The 19,582-nt window shown below is 49.3% G+C and overlaps 1 protein-coding gene across 5 annotated transcripts in view; it reads right to left on the bottom strand.

Moving 5' to 3' along the window:
• NRF1 (nuclear respiratory factor 1) overlaps positions 1–19,582 on the bottom strand; it is a 73,855-nt gene that overhangs the window by 19,915 nt on the left and 34,358 nt on the right. For 2 of the 5 annotated variants that reach the window (XM_081023051.1, XM_081023050.1), the window contains exons 6-10: positions 16,224–16,430; positions 13,902–14,096; positions 11,695–11,796; positions 8,934–9,091; positions 4,863–4,987 (exon numbers count right to left, since the gene is read on the bottom strand). In XM_081023051.1, the coding sequence (XP_080879177.1) occupies positions 4,863–4,987; positions 8,934–9,091; positions 11,695–11,796; positions 13,902–14,096; positions 16,224–16,430 (787 nt within the window). Of the gene's footprint in view, positions 1–2,065; positions 2,849–4,862; positions 4,988–8,933; positions 9,092–11,694; positions 11,797–13,901; positions 14,097–14,882; positions 14,928–16,223; positions 16,431–19,582 lie in introns of those variants that run through there. The other 3 variants (XM_081023052.1, XM_081023053.1, XM_081023054.1) reach the window with 3 other exon arrangements.

Below are 19,582 nucleotides of genomic sequence, written 5' to 3'. Positions count from 1 at the left end.
ATTCGAGCACAGGAGCTACTTCTCTCCTTCTGCAATTCAGAAGCATGGCAGCCTCCCAGTTTGCAGGCAGACCACAGCCACCAGGGGCCAGTAGCCACGGAGAGCCCCTCCGCTATGAATTTGCCCCCGAACTGAAACACTCGGTTCTGCTCATGGGAGCCCCTGCCCCTCTGCAAACAGGTTGCTCAGGTTCACCCCGAAACATGACTTCAGTGTCAGAGCTAATAATAATATAATAATAATAATAATTTATTATTTATACCCCGCCCATCTGGCTGAGTTTCCCCAGCCACTCTGGGCGGCTCCCAATCAAGTGTTAAAAACAGTACAGCGTTAAATATTAAAAACTTCCCTAAACAGGGCTGCTTTCAGATGTCTTTTAAAGATAGGATAGCTGCTTATTTCCTTCACATCTGAAGGGAGGGCGTTCCACAGGGTGGGCGCCACTACCGAGAAGGCCCTCTGTCTGGTTCCCTGTAACCTCACTTCTCGCAATGAGGGAACCGCCAGAAGGCCCTCAGAGCTGGACCTCAGTGTCCGGGCTGAACGATGGGGGTGGAGACGCTCCTTCAGGTATACAGGACCAAGGCCGTTTAGGGCTTTAAAGGTCAGCACCAACACTTTGAATTGTGCTCGGAAACGTACTAGCTAAGGCTAGGGACACGTGAGGTGGTGAAGCGAGTGCGCTCCTCTTCTCCACTGAATAACCGCAGCCGATCTCCATCGACTGGGGTTAATGGGAGAAGGGCTAGGAGGACAAAGTCCTCTTATCAGTTAAATTTGGTGTCCAAAAGATTCCAGCGTGGAGAGATCACTGTACCATGAACCCTGGCAGCAGAGATACAGCTTTCTGACCCTTGAAGAACATCCCTTCTGCCACCCACTGCCTTTATGGTCAGGGAGGGGTTCTCGGCCGGCCTCCACTAACCAGCGGCGATATGGGTAACAGATACGGCTATTTCCTTGCAGGAAAGGACGTCAGGATTACTGGACTTTGGCAAAGCTCTTGCTAAGAAGCGAAGGACGGGCCGGAGGAGGCATACGTAATAGGATGATGAACGAGCCCATTCGTCCGCATCGAATCTAGGGCAGAATGAATTGGCTGGTTAATTCCACCGCTCGCTAAGGCTCTTCGCCCTCCGTCCCCTCCCTCAGCTATTCGTGACCAATCAGATAGCTGCCCCCTTAATCTTCTATGCCGACCGAGTTCCGCGCTAACGAAGCCTCCCTGATTGGCTACGCCGGGGAGCTGATGCCCGTGTAACCGGGCAGATCCTTTCCTGGGAGTCAGGTGGGAGAGGACTGGCCTTCCCAGAAGTCAAAATGCAAAAAACATCCAAGCACGAGCCAGGATGCCGAGTGCGATTGCAAAGAGTCTCCTAGTTCTGCCTGCTCACCAACGAAGGGAAAGCGATCGGCCAGTTATGTAAGAACACTACATGACACAATGTTCCCCAAGGCTCCCCAGCTCCCAACCTAGCTTAGACAGAGGCACCGAACTCTTAATGCCACCCAAAATTAGAGCAATGGTAAAAAGGTAAAGGGACCCCTGACCATTAGGTCCAGTCGTGGCCGACTCTGGGGTTGTGGTGCTCATCTCGCTTTACTTGCCGAGGGAGCCAGCGTACAGCTTCCGGGTCATGTGGCCAGCATGACTAAGCCGCTTCTGGTGAACCAGAGCAGCGCACAGAAACGCCATTTACCTTCCCGCCGAAGCAGTACCTATTTATCTACTTGCACTTTGACGTGCTTTTGAACTGCTAGGTTGGCAGGAGCAGGGACTGAGCAACGGGAGCTCACCCCGTCGCGGGGATTCGAACCGCCGACCTTCTGATCGGCAAGTCCTAAGCTCTGTGGTTTAACCCACAGTGCCACCCGCGTCCCATAAGAGCAATGGCAGGAGAGAAGAAATGGCATGGGGATGGAAGTGGTGCAGGGCAGAAAGCCAGCAATGCAACCCCCTTTATCCTGAAAGTCAAGAGCTGGGTATGTGAAGGATTCGGAAGAAAAAGAAAGACTTGGGTCACCTGGCTTGTTCGAACGTTGGTCAAATAATGGTCAAATATTTTTCAAGCATTCACTTTATTACAACAACAGCAACAAAAAAAGAGAGGGTACTTTCATCATCTACAGATTTTGATGGTCACACTAATTACAAGAAAAAAGAACCCCAAAGCCGTTAACGGTTACTGCGAAACAATGCAATTGACGTTTTGAAAGCTGAAAGATATTTCCAGGCCGATGTAAGGCAGACCCACATGGGAAAGGGGAGAGCAGCCTGCGTTCCCTGCAGCGAGCAAAATGGGAGTCAGGGGGTGGCCGTTTGCATCTGAAGATGGCTGGCACCCCTGTCAGGAGCCACTGGCCGTGACCAGAAAGAGAAGCTTTCATATAATGCTGAATCTGCTCCTGACTGCTGCAAGGATGTGGGGCGGAGGCCCTATGCCTGCCATTGCAAAGATATGGGCATCATCACAAAACTTGGGGGGGGGGGGGACCGGACCCTTGAGCTGCCACAAATAAGTTGGCATTCTCAGAATATTTGACAGAATTTGACCAAGGTCAAATCACGGGCCTTCTTCAATATCTGACCAGCGCGCCAACCCTCTTGGAAGAGAAACCATTTCATTTCTGAACGGGTGAGCGAGGCAGAAGGGCTCGGAGGGGGATTGGGACCGGCAGCTCTGTCCAACCCGTCTCAATCCTTAGCTTAAAAGGGATGCCAAGGTCCTTTCCATGCCGTTTCCTGCGGGCCAGATGATGTAGGAGTGTGTCATGGGGACGCCCCAAGTGAGGCTCACGGGGTCAGCAGGGGCTTCGCTCCCCACTTCCTCTGGGGCAACAGGAGCTGCAAGATGTAAGGCAGTGGGGATTTAGGCACTACAATAACTTAATAATGCCTGCATTGCAGGGGGGGTTGGACTAGATGACCCTCGGGGTCCCTTCCAACTCTACAGTGATTCTGAGCGCAGACCAAGGTCAGAGCAGCTTCTGGCACAAGTGGGTCCGAGAGAACAAGCAACCACCAGCCCTCTAGCCGTAAGGAGAGCCCGCTGGATGAGGCCAATGGCCCACGCACTGTGCATCCTGTTTTTGCAATAGCCAAGCAGATGCCAGCAAGCAGGATTGAAGCACAAGAGGAACTCTTCCCTCTGGTGCTTTTCAGCAGCTGGAATTCAGAACCATTGCTTGGAGCCGTCGACAGCCCATTGCACTGAGTCACAATTTTTGCTGCAGGGTGAAATTCGAAGTGCTGGTTATTAGCAGCCCCAGCTCCTGGGGCTGCTAATAAGGCTCTCCATGGCTGCAAAATCCTAAGAAGCGCCGCTTTGCATGGGAACCCATTAGATGGACTAGGAACGCCTGCACCCCCTGGCAGAAAGCAGAACAGTCTTGCTAGAACGCTCTGTGGTTCTGCAGGCCTGCCAGAGTCCCACTTTGCAAAGACCCAGCTGCCAAGAAAGTCTTCTTTTGGGCAGGGCTGAAGCAACCAAACAGCCTCAGAACTGTTTTGCCCTGCTGAAGGAAGGAGGAAGGTTTGGGAACGCTTTGCTGAAGGCGTCGCAAGTGACTTGTTTACCAGCTGCAAGGTGCCTGGGCTCTCGGGAGCAGAAAAGCAGCAATTAAGCAAGCAGAGAGACCACGCACATTTCTATGCTTGGTTACCGGCTCTGAGGCCGGAGCGGGAAACCCAACGGAGTAAACAGCACGAGGGACGCTCAGGTCGACGCCACACAGGGAACTGTACGAAACCGCCTTACACTGAGGCAGACCGTTGGCCCAGGCATGCTCTCTCTTCCTAGGCCATATGTTGTCAGCCCTGCTTTGCACACTTCCTAGAGGGTTTTTGCCTGGCTGGGCTGCGCCCCTGAGGTCTGATAATACCTAATAATAATAATAATACAGTCATACCTCGGGTTGAATGCGCTTCGGGTTGAGCGCGTTCGAGTTGCGCTCCGCGGCAACCCAGTAACGGAGCGCATTAATTCTGGGTTTCGCCGCTTTCGCATGCGCAGACACTCAAAATGAGGTCACACGCATGCGCAGAAGCAGCAGAAAACGACGTGTGCGTGCGCAGACGTGCCGTCGCTAGTTACGTTTGCTTCTAGAGGCAAACGGAGCTCCGGAACGGATTCTGTTCGCATCTAGAGGTACCACTGTAATAATAGTAATAATAATAATAATAATAATAATAATAATAAATTTATACACTGCCCATCTGACTGGTTGCCCCAGCCACTCTTGGCAGCTACCAACACATATAAAAACATAATAAAACATCAAACATTATAAACTTCCCTCCACGGGGCTGCCATCAGATGTCTTCTAAAAGTCACATAGTTGTTTATTTCCTTGACATCTGATGGGAGGGTATTCCACAGGGTGGGAGCCACTACCGAGAAGGCCCTCTGCCGGTTCCTTGTAACTTCACTTTCGCAGGGAGGGAACCACCAGAAGGCCCTTAGTGCTGGACCTCACTGCAGAGACCTTGTGCAGAGGTCTTTCCTGTCACCTGCTAACCTGACCTTTCCCCCCAGTGAAGCTGTGGAACTGAATCTGGGACCTCGGCATGCAAAGACCTAAGTTGAGTGGCTCCACCCATGTCACCCAGGGAAAGGAAGCAGAGGGGCCTATAAATTGGAGAAGCTAAGTTCTGCAAACTTTCCTGCATTCTGAGAGCCCAACAACTCAGGAAGCTACTCCTTTTGAGGCGAGCAAACGACAAAGCGGGTAGATTTTACTGCTCTGGCTGGGAACCGCCTTCTTTGAGCCCAGTGAGACTTTGCAACCCCATCCATCAGTCCGAGGGAGTTCACAAAGGGATCAGGAAGAAACGCAATTGCATATCTGCATCGGCCTACCGTTCGCATCTTGAACCCCGGTGAGCGCGCCGACGGCTGCTGCAGTTTCACCGGACAAGACAATCTGGCCTCCGCCTTGGAGGGTGGCTTCTGCAAGCGTGGCGACGGCGTGGGCGGCTGCTTCGCTGCAAGGCAAGGAGAGGAGGGGTTACCAAAACTAGAGATAAGAGAGCAATGAAACATGTGCTGGGCATGGACAGGAGTCCCAAGCTCAACCTCTAGCCCTGGGAATTTGAAAAAAGCAAGTGTTCCTGATTCAAGGTAACAGGCGTGGCAAAGTTGGGGAGATGATGGAGAACATGTCTATGTTCACAAAAGCCCTGCAGAAGTCAGGAGCCACCAGAACATCCCCACCTAAGCATCTTCTTTGTTTATTTCATAAAATCTATACACTGCTAGGTTGTAAAAAAAATATCCCTCAAAGCAGTTTACGAAGAGATTAAAACAATACAACCATCAGTAAAAAAAAAAAAAAATCTGTAAAAGCAACTATGCAAATCATTCAAAACATAAAATCAACAGTAACCAGGTCACAACATACATACATACATACATACGCAATACAGTGGTACCTCCGGTTGCGGACGGGATCCGTTCCAGAGCTCTGGACGGATCCCGCAGTTTCTGCAATCGGAGGTGCCGCTTCTGCCCATGTGCACCGCATTCTGCGCATGTGCAGCGCTTCTGCGCATGCAGCAAAACCCAGAAGTATACTTCTGGGTTTGCCGCTTTCGCAACCCGAAGTTTATTTTACCCAAGGGTAACGTAAGCCGAGGGAGGGCTGTATGTCTGGGTAAAGGTAAAGGGACCCCTGACCATTAGGTCCAGTCGTGACCGACTCTGGGGTTGCGGCGCTCATCTCGCTTTATTGGCCGAGGGAGCCGGCGTACAGCTTCCAGGTCATGTGGCCAGCATGACTAAGCCACTTCTGGCGAACCAGAGCAGCGCACAGAAACAACGTTTACCTTCCCGCCGGAGTGGTGCCTATTTATCTACTTGACTTTGATGTGCTTTCAAACTGCTAGGTTGGCAGGAGCAGGGACCGAGCAACGGGAGCTCACCCCGTGGCGGGGATTCGAACCGCTGACCTTCTGGCCAGCAAGCCCTAGGCTCTGTGGTTTAACCCACAGCACCACCCGCGTCCCTGGGACATACCACCCGTATGTCTGGGTAGGGTTGTCTAAACTAAAATGTTTTTAGCGGACACAGAAAAGAGCACAATGAAGGAGCCTGCCTAATATCAATAGGCTAGGAGTTCCACAGTGCAAGCGCTGCTACACAGAGAGATTGATCTCTTGCAAATGGGGAACGGGTATTATGTGTACTCTTCTTTGAAGAGCGGGCTTCCCTTGGTCCCACCGCCTTCACAGGCGAACGTGGTGGGGACACAGAAGCGGGGCTTTTCGGTGGCTGCTCCCAGACTTTGGAACTTTGGAAGCCAGATTGGCTCCCTCCCTGTTGTCCTTCTGCCAGCAGGGGAAGCCCTTCTCCTTCCAACAGGCTTTGGGAGTGGAATCAACAAAAAACAAGCAAACGTTAACAGAATTATATGCAGACATATACAATTCTATTAATATTTTCTTGTTTTTTAACGTTTTGCCCTCATGTTTATAGCAATTCATATTTTATTTGCAAGCCGCCTTGAGTCCCTGTCAGGGGAATAAGGCAGGGTATAAATAAATATAACAGTCATATCTTGGAAGTCGAACGGAATCCATTCTGAAGTCCGTTCAACTTCCAAAACGTTCGGAAACCAAAGTGCAGCTTCTGATTGGCTGCAGGAAGCTCCTTCAGCCAATCGGAAGACCCGTCGGACGTTCAGCTTCCAAAAATAGTAGGCAAACTGGAACAGCCACTTCCAGGTTTGTGGTGTTTGGGAGCCAAAACGTTCGAGAACTAAGCTGTTCGAAAACCAAGGTATGACTGTAATAAAAACTTTATTATTTGTACCCTGCCCATCTTACCGGGTTGCCCCAGCCACTCTGGGTGTAGTATATAATACTACTACAGTGGTACCTCGGGTCAAGTACTTAATTCGTTCCGGAGGTCTGTTCTTAACCTGAAACTGTTCTTAACCTGAAGCACCACTTTAGCTAATGGGGCCTCCCGCTGCTGCTGCGCCGCCGGAGCACGATTTCTGTTCTCATCCTGAAGCAAAGTTCTTAACCTGAAGCACTATTTCTGGGTTAGCAGAGTCTGTAACCTCAAGCATATGTAACCCGAGGTACCACTGTATGACTACTGGGCTGCAACAGGAAAGAACAATGCCTTTTCTCTCTGGTTTCCGTATCTGTCGGCTGCAATCCTGTTCGCTCCCGGCCCAGCTATCGCCTCACTCCCGCACAAGGACTGCTCGAGTCAGCTCAGGCGCTTTGAGGCTTGTTAACAAACCCTCGGGGGACGCTATTAAATCCGCTGCCATCAGAACCATTTCCCCACAGCAAAGCAGACCTTCCTGCCGATACCCCAAGCCAGTCCTCCTGCGCATCTGAGGCTTAGAAGCTGAGCTGGTGTGGGGGAGGGCAAGGGAATCAGCTTCGAAACAACAGAGGCCTGATATTGAATGTTATTGCGGAGTCGGTGGAGAGGCAGGGCACCCCACGGCCCATCACCACAGGTGGCAACATTTAGACTGTGTGTGTCTGCTGTTCAGGATGCTCAGAGGTCAGGGAGCACACCTATTGCGCCCTCCTTGGCAGAAGGGTACGGTGAGAAGGATGGAGCAGCTCACGGCGGGGCGGGGGGCCTTGATGTGCCCCCCAAAAGACTGAGCCCAGGGCAATGACCCCCTCAGCCCCCCACTCTACGCTCCTGTCGTGGCTAGCAGCCACCTGGCTATAGTCAAGGGCATTTTGCCTCTGGTGATGTGCTAACATAGTCAAATGAGCACTTAATAAATAAGCAAATAAATGGGAGATTCCTAACCAAATCCCTTTAAAAGCGAAGACGCAGGTATTTGGCTACCCCACCATGCTTAAGTTTTCTCAAGCAAGCGCGAAAGCCTGTTGCCCCATCACCTTGGGGGCCTATTAACAAAGAGGATGGAAATATAAACGGTGCAATGCTTTGCTGGTACTTTATCGCTGTTTTCGGCTGGGGTGTTTTCTGTCACCAGCAGCACTGCCTTCCCGACGGGAAGCAAGAAAACAAACGCTGCGCCATGCTTCAGAACTGCAGAGCTCTCTTAGAAGAGGGCCTCTTAAAGGCAGACTCGCCGAGTCTCATGAATCCCAAAACAGCTCTAGGTAAAGTTAAAGGGACCCTTGACCATTAGGTCCAGTCGTGACCGACTCTGGGGTTGTGGTGCTCATCTCGCTCTATAGGCCAAGGGAGCCGGTGTTTGTCCGCAGACAGCTTCCGGGTCATATGGCCAGCATGACTAAGCCGCTTCTGGAGAACCAGAGCAGCGCACGGAAATGCCGTTTACCTTCCCGCCGGAGTGGTACCTATTTATCAACTTGCACTCTGACATGCTTTCGAACTGCTAGGTTGGCTGGAGCAGGGACCGAGCAACGGGAGCTCACCCCGTCGCGGGGATTCAAATCACCAACCTTCTAATCAGCAAGTCCTAGGCTCTGGGGTTTAACCCACAGTGCCACTCGCGTCCCCCCCCAAAACAGCTCTACTGTTGGCTAAAAGAGACTTGACTTTTTGCAAAACTACCCAAGGTGAGATTTCATGAGCGTTTTGACCAATTCCAGCTATAACTTTGCTTCTTTTGCAAAATAAAAAAAAACCTTCCAGTAGCACCTTTAAGACCAACTAAGTTAGTTCTTGGTATGAGCTTTCGTGTGCAAGCACACTTCTTCAGATACGTGTATCTGAAGAAGTGTGCTTGCACACGAAAGCTCATACCAAGAACTAACTTAGTTGGTCTTAAAGGTGCTACTGGAAGGATTTTTTTTATTTTGACTATGGCAGACCAACACGGCTACCTATCTGTAACTTCTTTTGCAAGTTACTTTTGGAGAGAGGTTAGGTAGCAAGGAGCCATTGGCCTTCACCAAACCAGCCCAGCACCCAAACATCAATGAAGACCCCCCTCCCCACATGGCAACAGTATCTCAATACCTGTTGAGGGCCATGGTGACTGTTGCCCCTTGCTGCATCTCTTGCGATGCCGCCACCGCCGCTTCTGCCAGGGATGCCACTGCCTGCGTGGCTTCTGAGGCTTGGGTGGTTTGGATCGTCATCTCTCCTCCCTGTAGCGTTGCCCAGTTCTGCTCCACCTGGTGGGACGGAGAAGACGAGAGAGGCATGATGGAACTCGCACCGTCTGAGAATGTATCCAGGGACCGTTCCCGCTTGGGTGCATTTCTCTCTCTCTCAATTTATTTATTTGGTTTTTCAAGTAAGAATTTCACCATCCCAAGTCAAGTCAAAGTCAAAAGTCCCAAGTCAAGGCAAAGGCATCTCGAGCAACGGGAACGACTAGAGCCTCAGGCAGGAGAGTCCAAGACAGTGCTTCTCAAACTTGAGTCTGCAGCTGTTGCTGGACTATGTTAGTACAATGGTATCTTGGTTTTTGAATGGCTTAGTTGTTGAATGAATTGGTTCCCAAACGCCGCAAACCCGGAAGTAAGTGTTCCAGTTTGCAAACGTTTTTTGGAAGCCGGACGTCCAACGCAGTTTCCGCTTGCATGTAGGAAGCTCCTGCAGCCAATCGGAAGCTGCGCCTTGGTTTTCGAACGGTTTCGGGAGTCAAGCGGACTCCCGGAACAGATTAAGTTTGAGAACCAAGGTGCCACTGTATTTGTATTGTATTTACATTGTAAATGTATTTCACAAAGAATAAATGGTACTGGGGAAATGGTACTGGCAGGTAGCGGTCGGTTGGTTATTCTATTTAGCCGACGTGGCAGGGAACAGGCTGTGGCCAGACTCCGTTGCAGGAGGCAGCGACTTCGTATCTTCACATGCTCGGAACAGGAAGCAAGTACATTAGGCAAGGTGGAAGGTGCCCGCTTTCACAGAGACAATGAGGGGCTTGTCTCCTGAAACCCCCTTTGATGCATGGGATGGAATTTTCAGGGACAGAAATCTCAAAAAACAAAACAACCAGTTTCTAGCCGGCCTTTCAAATGCAAATGCCGGCGTCTCTGGGAACAAGAGCTGTTTTTGTGCTGCCACCTATTGCCCTGAGAATCCTATCCCTTTCCAGAGAAGCGCGGGACTTCGCCACTCTGTCCTGACACAAAGGCCTGGAGACTTGGACTTGGGTCCAATAGAAAGAGAACAGGCCTCTCCCTCTCTCCAAGAAGAGTCTGTTCTTCCCAGCTCCCCACACCCAAGTGTTCAAGAAAGTTAGTATTCGCTTCCCCAGCCTGGGCTTTCCAGTCCCAAAGTCACTCGCTTTGCCTCTGCCAGAACACCTATGTCATGGGTAGGCAAACTAAGGCCCGGGGGCCGGATCCGGACCAACTGCCTTCTAAATCCGGCTTGCAGACAGTCCGGGAATCAGCACGTTTTTACATTAGAATATTTCCTTTTATTTAAAATGCATCTCTGGGTTATTTGTGGGGCATAGGAATTCATTCATTATTATTTTTTTCAAAATATAGTCTGGTCCCCCACAAGGTCCGAGGGACAGTGGACCGGCCCCCTGCTGAAAATGTTTGCTGACCCCGGACCTATGTGGTGCTACCTTTGTGAAGCCTGTTTAACCCTCCTGATTCTGCTCCAGTTGAAATGAAGCTTAAGTATATCCACTGTGCAAATGTGCTAGGAGGCAGGGAGCCATATTTCTGCATATCTATTATTCCTTGCCATCAGAGCAGAGTATACCCTGTACAAGGATGGCACTGAGAAAATGATCAATAACCACCGCAACGAAGTCAACTGATTAACACCAAGAGAGTTAACAGAAAACGAGACCTTAGATGGTATTTAAAAAAAACACACTTTTGCTAACTGTTGTGGAAATGGATATTGCTGATAGATCCACCTGGCTAGTTCTTCATGAAATACGTAAAGCAAATTTTTGACCTATACCGGTCACTATGTGCAAAAATCGGAACCCAGAGGAAAAAGGGCTCTACTGAATCATTCGTTCTCATATTATTATTATTCCACCACCATTCATCCATAGATCTCATCAGGGCAGTTCAAAACATAAAAGTACAAGACAGAGAACAAAAAATACATAATCAAAACAATAACAATAACCCCACCCTCCCCTAACCACCTTGCCAGCAAAAAGCACAGCTATTTGTGGGTCCGCATCCAGGTGGACATAATGTAAAAATAATGGTTTTATAAAATGTACCAATCTCTTTTCTACTTTAAAAAAAGAAGCAGCAAGCTCTAATGGCAGCCATTTTGCACATAGCAAAATGACCTTAAACGTCAGAAAGTCAGATTCAATTAGCCCCGCTCATTCGGTCCTGCAGGCCTCCACATTTGGCTCACAGGTAGCTTTCGCTAGGTCGGCCCACCTGCCCAACACCTGACATCAAAAGCTGCAGGGGCCGCCAATCAGCAGCACCTACGAAGCCCTGTGCCTTTGCAAGAGCTGGACCACCAACTGATAATCAGCCCTTGCCTTCATCAGCTGAGAGGGGCCAGCCCCTTTGAACTCATCACTCATCAATATCCTAATGACGCCAAGGGACTGACAGTTGGGCAGCTCCACCCACCTGTCGAAGCTGGTGCATGGGAGGTCAGGATTCTGCCCAGCACCTGATCTGGCTCCCTATCCCTAAGGGAGGCAAAGCAGCTTAGCTGCCGTGCGGGTTCAGAGAGCTTGTGGAAACACTTTCCATGTGAATTTTCAGGAAGTGATCTACCATGAGATCTCTGGGCACAGGCCTTGCCAGCCAACATCGCCACTCACCTCTCCGTCGGTTACTGCAGAGTAGTTGACTTGTGCGACAGTGACGGTGGTGGGCAATTCGGAGGCATCTGCCAAGGTCGCTACCGTAGCTCCTGTGCCAACCTGCAACACACAACGGTAGTCAGTGAGATGCCACCAAGGGTTGACTTTCCAGTCAGTTTGCTTCTTGGGCTATGATCATATGCATCACACGGTCCAAGTTAAAGAAACACAATACGTATCTCCCTGCTCATTCAGATTTCTAGCTTGGTCCCAAGCCCTGCAGCCGAGCTGCGGGTTTCAAAATTTATTTATATGGGGGGAAATAAAATATATTGGCACATTCTTTTCCATTCTTAAGGAAATCAGCCCTGAGTGCTCACTGGAAGGACAGATCCTGAAGCTGAGGCTCCAAGACTTTGGCCACCTCAGGAGAAGAGAAGACTCCCTGGAAAAGACCCTGATGTTGGGAAAGATGGAGGGCACAAGGAGAAGGGGATGACAGAGGACGAGATGGTGGGACAGTGTTCTCGAAGCTACCAGCATGAGTTTGAGCAAGCTGCAGGACGCAGTGGAAGACAGGAGTGCCTGGTGTGCTCTGGTCCAGGGGGTCACGAAGAGGCGGACACGACTAAACGACTAAACAACAACAATATCGGCACAAAGGCCAATGATCTCTACACAATAGCTACAAGGCCTAGAGCCCAGAGAAAGCTTGCGTCACACTGAAACCAATGAGACAGGCCGGTTGTGAGTAAATCAAGAAACCAATTAAACCAAAGGGGTGACAATTTTCTGGATTCAGGTTGGCCGCATTCGCACATCACACCAAGCTAAACTATGACATATCAGAAACATACAAGTGCACTAGCTCCTGAGGAAGATTCCCTGTGTTCCTACAAAAATGAATAATTTCTGTGTCTTTGCACACCAACCAAGTATTTTGGAGAATGATTCCTATTACTCAGGGCCAGAACTCCTCAGGCCTAGAGGTATTTGCCAAAGTTCGACCCTGGGGTGACATGACACAGAATATTGTTTGCACAGTACTAAGGAACTGCGAGAGAGCTAGTGTGGTGTAGTGGTTAGAATTGGACTAGGACCTAAGGTAAAAGTTAAAAGGTAGAGGACCTCTGGACAGTTAAGTCCAGAGTTAAGACATCTGAAGGCAGCCCTGTTTAGGGAAGCTTTTAATGTTTGATGCATTACAGTATTTTAATATTTTTTTGGAAGCCGCCCAGAGTGGCTGGGGAATCCCAGCCAGATTGGTGGGTATAAATAATAAATTATTATTATTATTATTATTATTATTATTCTGGCACAACGGGACACCATGGTGGAAACCAGAGAACATGGAAATGCCATTTAAAAAACAGAGACATCACCTTGCCGACAAAGGTCCATATAGTTAAAGCTATGGTTTTCCCAGGAGTGATGTATGGAAGTGAGAGCTGGACCATAAAGAAGGCTGATCGCCAAAGAATCGATGCTTTTGAATTCTGGTGCTGGAGGAGACTCTAGAGAGTCCCATGGACTACAAGAAGATCAAACCTATCCATTCTGAAGGAAAATCAGCCCTGAGTGCTCACTGGAAGGACAGATCCTGAAGCTGAGGCTCCAATACTTTGGCCACCTCATAAGAAGAGAAGACTCCCTGGAAAAGACCCTGATGTTGGAAAAGATGGAGGGCACAAGGAGAAGGGGACGACGGAGGACGAGATGGTGGTACAGTGTTCTCAAAGCTACCAACATGAGTCTGACCAAACTGCGGGAGGCAGTGGAAGACAGGAGGGCCTGGCGTGCTCTGGTCTAGGGGGTCACGAAGAGTCGGACACGACTAAATGACTAAACAACAACAGAAGCAGCAGCACTACTTGCACTGGTGTGCTTTTGAACTGCAGGAGCTGGGACAGAGACCAGGACGTAAGAGACCAAGGTTCAAAGCCCCACTCAGCCGTGAAGCTCACTGGGTGATCCTGGGGACCAGTCACTGCCTCTCAGCCTAACCTACCTCACAGGGTTGTTGTGGGGATTGAATGAGGAGAGAGAAAACCATGTACACCCCCTTGAGCTTTTTGGAGGAAAAGTGGGATATCATCAACGCAATGCAATAAAATAACAGCAAGAATTGGCTCCTGCACATCTGGGGCAGGTGTTTGGGGCCAGATTGCAAAGCTTTTGGCCAATCTGAAGCCGGGGACCCTCTTTGTGCTGCTGCAACTTCTCACCTGGATGAGAGAGACTGTGCCGTCGGGATTGCTGAAGGTCTGGACCACGGTTTGGGACGGGACCAGGTGTGCTATACTGTGTGTTGCTGTCGCAGGCTGTGTTTGTTGATCCTCAAAAGCGTAGAGCAGGTCCTCGCGGCCGTGCTGTTTGTAGCAGTTCTTGACAATGGTCCTCAGCGCCTGAGTCCAAGACACCTGCCGGATTAAAGAGGGAGAGAAGAGGCATATTCAGGGATACCATATCCCATTTAAAAAAACAAAAACAAAACAGAAGCAAAACAAACAATAAAGTAACCAAGCTCTGAAATATTCCTTAAATTGAGTGATGGGATCTCTGGTAAACTTTACTCCATAAAGAGCTTTCAAAGCAGAAATGTACTTCCAATGGGGGCAAGATTAAGAACACAAGATGGGCCGGCAGGATCAGGCCAAAGGCCTATCTAGCCCAGCGCCCTGTTCGCACTGCAGCCAACCAGGTGCCCCCACAGAAAGCCTGCAAGCAGAACCTCAACTCAGCAGCATCTGCCCCACCTGCGACCCCCAGCAAATGGTACTCAAAGGCATTGTCTCACGAAAAACCACCAGCGATGGGTCCCCAAATCACTGCAAGTCGACTAGCTAACCTACGGTGTGAAAAGGGTGGCTCTAGCTCACATTAGCAATTGTGAAAATTGCTAGATTTTAACTGCATTAACTAAACCAGGGTAAACAAATGACTTTCTCCATTCTGGGATTAGATTGGACAGACAGGCGCGCTCAGAGGCCTTTTTCCTTCTTGTGCAGAATCTTCCCGAACAGCCACAGACTGGAGGCAGCTGGACCACCCTGCTTTGCTCTGGATGTGCCGGTCTGGGGTGGGGAACGCCTGGCCTGGGAGCCAAATACACCTCACTCTGTGGTCCTCGTGTCTCTCCCCAGGCCATGCCCCTTCCCCCCAGCTAAATCCCTCGCCAGCCCTCCCTCAAGTTTTAGTTTTTTTACCTGGCTGTGATGTGTCCTCGAGCTCTCGCAATGCTCCTTGCTTCCCTGGATGGAGGACAGAAAGGGGTGTGCGAGTGCATGTGTTGAAACTGGCCTCCTTTACAAAGGTAACAATTTACATCAATTGCTCCGCCCACAGCTGGCCCCACCCACCACTGGCTTGCGGCCCACGATGGAAAGTTGCCCAGAAGGGAGAGCTTGGGGCTCGGGTAGCCCAAGGGCTTTCTGCTCCCACATGACCTTGCTAAGAAATCAAGTAGGGACAGGGCCTTTTCCGGTTGTGGCACCCAATAGTTGGAATGCTCTCCTAAGGGCAATTCACATGGTTTGATAAGTTCGTAGGTGCTGGACAAAGAATTTACCGTATTTTTCGCTCTATAGGATGCACTTTTTCCCCTCCAAAAATTAAGGGGAAATGTGTGTGCGTCCTATAGAGCAAATGCAGGCTGTGCGGCTAAGCCCAAAGCCAGAACAGGGAGACGGAGCGCTGCGCAGCTCAGCACAGAACGCACCTTGTTTTAGAGGGGGAGAACAAGAAAAAAAAAATTTTTTTTTCCTGTTCTCCCCCTCCTATGGTCCGGTGCGTCCTATAGAGCGAAAAATACGGTATTTGCTTTCTTATTATTATTCTTATTAATCACATGTTAATTTTATCCGCTGCGTTGCGGTTTGCTTTTAAGTGCATTCTGAAATTGTCTTAAGATTACTACTGTTGCTTCCGATTGGATTGTGACCTGTCTTGAACTGTTTGTTGAATTATAAAGGCACGATAAGACTTCTGTAAAACAGAGAAACGTCCTGCCCTTTCCCACGGAGCGTAATCCGTGGCTGCTTTTATTTATGTCAGTTTTGCATCTCCAGAAGCAGGCTGGGATTCAGCTTCCAGATCTGAAAGGCTGGCTTAAGTAAGTGGGGAATACCAAGGCTTTTGCTGGAAGCTAAGGGAGAAACGTGCGGGATTCAATGCACAGCAATGTGCTCTGGTGGCTGCTGGCATAACAGCTGCTAAAATAACAGAGAGGTAGATTCCGGGAGGACAGGTCATTAACGGCTGCAAGCCAAGATGGCCAGGAATGTAACCAATTGCGTCCATAGATCATATGCCTCTTGGGAACCAGATGCTGGGGACTGAGATCCAGGGAGGGCCTCTTCCCATAAATGCCACGCTTGCAAATTCCTGGGGTGCCTGGCTGAACCCACTGGCAACAGAGAGCTGAGCACCTTTGGCTGGAGCTGCGATGGCCACCCTCTTGTGTTCTTACCTGATCTATTTTGGTCCCAAAGCACTTCACAGACTTCCCCAACAGAGATCTATAAGCTAAGCCTTTCCACTTGTCATACCAAGTCAGAGCCCTTTGCTGAAGCAAGAGGACTTTCATCAACACACACCCTCTGCTTCTGCTCCTCCGTCCGGACGTCGCTGCGGACGTTGGCCCACGGGATGTCTTCGGGCCACCAGACGGGCTTGCAGCTCTCCTTCCCCCAGCCCGGCTTGCCACGGCCCGTCGAGTATTTCAGCATTTCGGGGATGAAGGCCCGCAGCTGTGCCTGTGGCATTAAAGAAAAATATCAATCAACCAACCAGCATTCAGAAATCAACGTTCCAGGAGCAGCTTGGGACATTGCATACACAAAGTTCTAAAGGAATGGCTGGGTTCAGTCCACATGAGAACAGATCATGTTCAGGAGGGGCTGTTTCCCCCCGTTTCAACTTGTGTCAGGGGCACGGTGACCAATTATCATCACACGCCCTGAATATTTGACCTGTATCACCAGCTTTTGCTTTGAAAATTCAGAGCCAGAGTAATTCAGAGCCACAGCAGAGGCCTTCCAAGAGATTTGGGATTTCATAGCCTGGTCCTAGAAAGGAAGCACATTTTTTCCTAGGTATGATTCCAATGATCCTGAAAGATTGCAATTTTCGATACTGACTAGGAATGGGCGATATGTTGATATATCATCCAAAACTGGTTTGAAGTCCATATTGTGATATCGGTTTCATAATTTTTGAACTGGCAATATATCATGAATCACAATGTGTGTGTGTGTGTGTGTGTGTGTGTGTGTGTGTGTGTACACACACTATGCAAAAATCAAAATGTGGGAAAAACCATGAAGGCAGCCAGTGCCTCTCTTGATGCCTGCAGCCCCTGCTAACTCTGCTGGCTCAGCTCTCCCCTGCCTCCTACACGGGGGGCAGCAAATCTCAAGAGCAGGCGCCGGCAATAATCACAACGCAGAAACCCCGTGAAGCCAGCCAATGTCTCTACATAAAGGTAAAGGGACCCCTGACCATTAGGTCCAGTTGTGGCCGACTCTGGGGTTGTGGCGCTCATCTCGCTTTACTGGCCGAGGGAGCCAGCGTACAGCTTCCGGGTCATGTGGCCAGCATGACTAAGCCGCTTCTGGTGAACCAGAGCAGCGCACGGAAACGGCGTTTACCTTCCTGCCGGAGCGGTACCTATTTATCTACTTACACTTTGACGTGCTTCCGAACTGCTAGGTTGGCAGGAACAGGGACTGAACGACGGGAGCTCACCCCGTCGCGGGGATTCGAACCGCCGACCTTCTGATCGGCAAGTCCTAGGCTCTATGGTTTAACCCACAGCACCACCCACGTCCCTCAAGCTCCATCCTTATTCCAGACATCGTGATATAGCCAAGGTCCCCTGGCCAGAACCCCTCTGACATGATTTTATATCTCCTCGCAGACACAGATAAGTATGTGACCTGGCATGTAGCACTCTTTGCAACTGCCGCTAGGAAAATTAGAGCAAATTATATAGCCAAGGTAGCCACCAACTGTAAAGGAGATGAATTTATTTGACCCTATCTACATCAAGCGATATTCTATCACCAAACTCTGAATATAATTGCACATTGTATTAAGTAACATTATTTTTTAATGTATTAGTGGCCATGTGATTATTTTACCCTATAAATTTTATTGTTTAACGTCTTAACCTGTATATTAAGGTACTTTTATAGCTCTGCTTAGGGTAGGCAATGTCTTGATAATATAAATGTTTTAGGTTTTTTGTATTAATCCAGCATATTTTCTTTTAATTGTTGAATGATTCTGTGTACATTGCAGCAGCCTTTGGCTATGTGCAATAAAACTGACTGACTGACTGATATAGCGGTATATCGCAATGTTTAGCTGGTGGGATATGAAAGATGAAGCATCTGTAACCTGAAGTGTCTGTAACCCGAGGTACCACTGTACTGGGCCGGGGCCGTTTAGGGCTTTCATGGTCAGCACCAACACTTTGAATTGTGCTCGGAAACGTATAATATGACCACTGTGAGAACAGGATGCTGGACTAGACAGGCATTTGGCCTCATCCAGTATTCAGGCACAGAGCCTTCTCGGTGGTGGCACCTGCCCCATGGAACACCCTTCCATCAGATGTCAAGGAAATAAGCAACTATCCTACTTTTAAAAGACATCTGAAGGCAGCCCTGTTTAGGGAAGTTTTTAATGTTTAAAAACGTGGGCCAACGAGGTACAGTGGTACCTCGGGTTACAGACGCTTCAGGTTACAGACTCTGCTAACCCAGAAATAGTACCTCAGGTTAAGAACTTTGCTTCAGGATGAGAACAGAAATCGTGTGGTGGAGGCAGCGGGAGGCCCCATTAGCTAAAGTGGTACCTTAGGTTAAGAACAGTTTCAGGTTAAGAACGGACCTCCAGAATGAATTAAGTTATTAACCCAAGGTACCACTGTATTGTGTTTTAATATTCAATTGGGAGCTGCCCAGAGTGGCTGGGGAAACCCAGCCAGATGGGTGGGGTATAAATAATAATAATTATTATTATTATTCACTTTGGCTTCTATTATTTCCCCACTGTCTATTTTAGACTGCAAGCACCATACAGAGAGCAGGGACCTCTCCCTGGCAATTGCGTGAAGCAGCTGCAGTATGGCATTGGGATGTCTCTCCCACACTTTCCTACTACAGTGGTACCTCGGGTTAAGAACTTAATTCATTCTGGAGGTCCGTTTTTAACCTGAAACTGTTCTTAACCTGAAGCACCACTTTAGCTAACGGGGCCTCCTGCTGCTGCTGTGCCTCTGGAGCACGATTTCTGTTCTCATCCTGAAGCAAAGTTCTTAACCCGAGGTACTATTTCTGGGTTAGCGGAGTCTGTAACCTGAAGCATATGTAACCCGAAGTGTATGTAACCCGAGGTACCACTGTATAGTTATTAGATAAAGGATGGGCTGTTTTCAGTGAGGTCTCTCTGCATGTTCTATGAATGGGCGCAGCAGCTATGCAAATGGCGCTATAGCACCATCTAGCAATTATGCATAAATATCCCAGGGATGAGACCGCAGCATATCTAAGCAACCGAAAGTGAACAGGACGGATGAGGCAGCATCCATCTGAAAGGAGGCACGCTTACACAAGGATGCGCCATAAGCCCTAGTAATCCATCCATGTAGACACCACCAGGCTTTATTAACGCTGTGGGCAAAAAACCCCCAAAGCAACACACATTCAAATTATGCCAATCACTAAAATGTGTGCAAACACGCTGGGTTTGAATGAACTTGCTTCATTTGCATGCTTCATTTTGAAGGTGATGTCTCGGTTTTGCAAACTTTTTGTCCCATCCCCCCCAAGCAAAAGCCACCAGAAAGAAAACTAGAGCAAGGACCCGGTACAAGGAAGAAGGACAAGCTAGATGCAGCGAG

Source organism: Podarcis pityusensis (assembly GCF_964106645.2).
Source record: "Podarcis pityusensis genome assembly, chromosome: 10".
NCBI lineage: Eukaryota > Metazoa > Chordata > Lepidosauria > Squamata > Lacertidae > Podarcis > Podarcis pityusensis.
The sequence above is the reverse complement of the archived record's forward strand: the minus strand, read 5'-3'. Positions and strand labels throughout refer to the sequence as shown.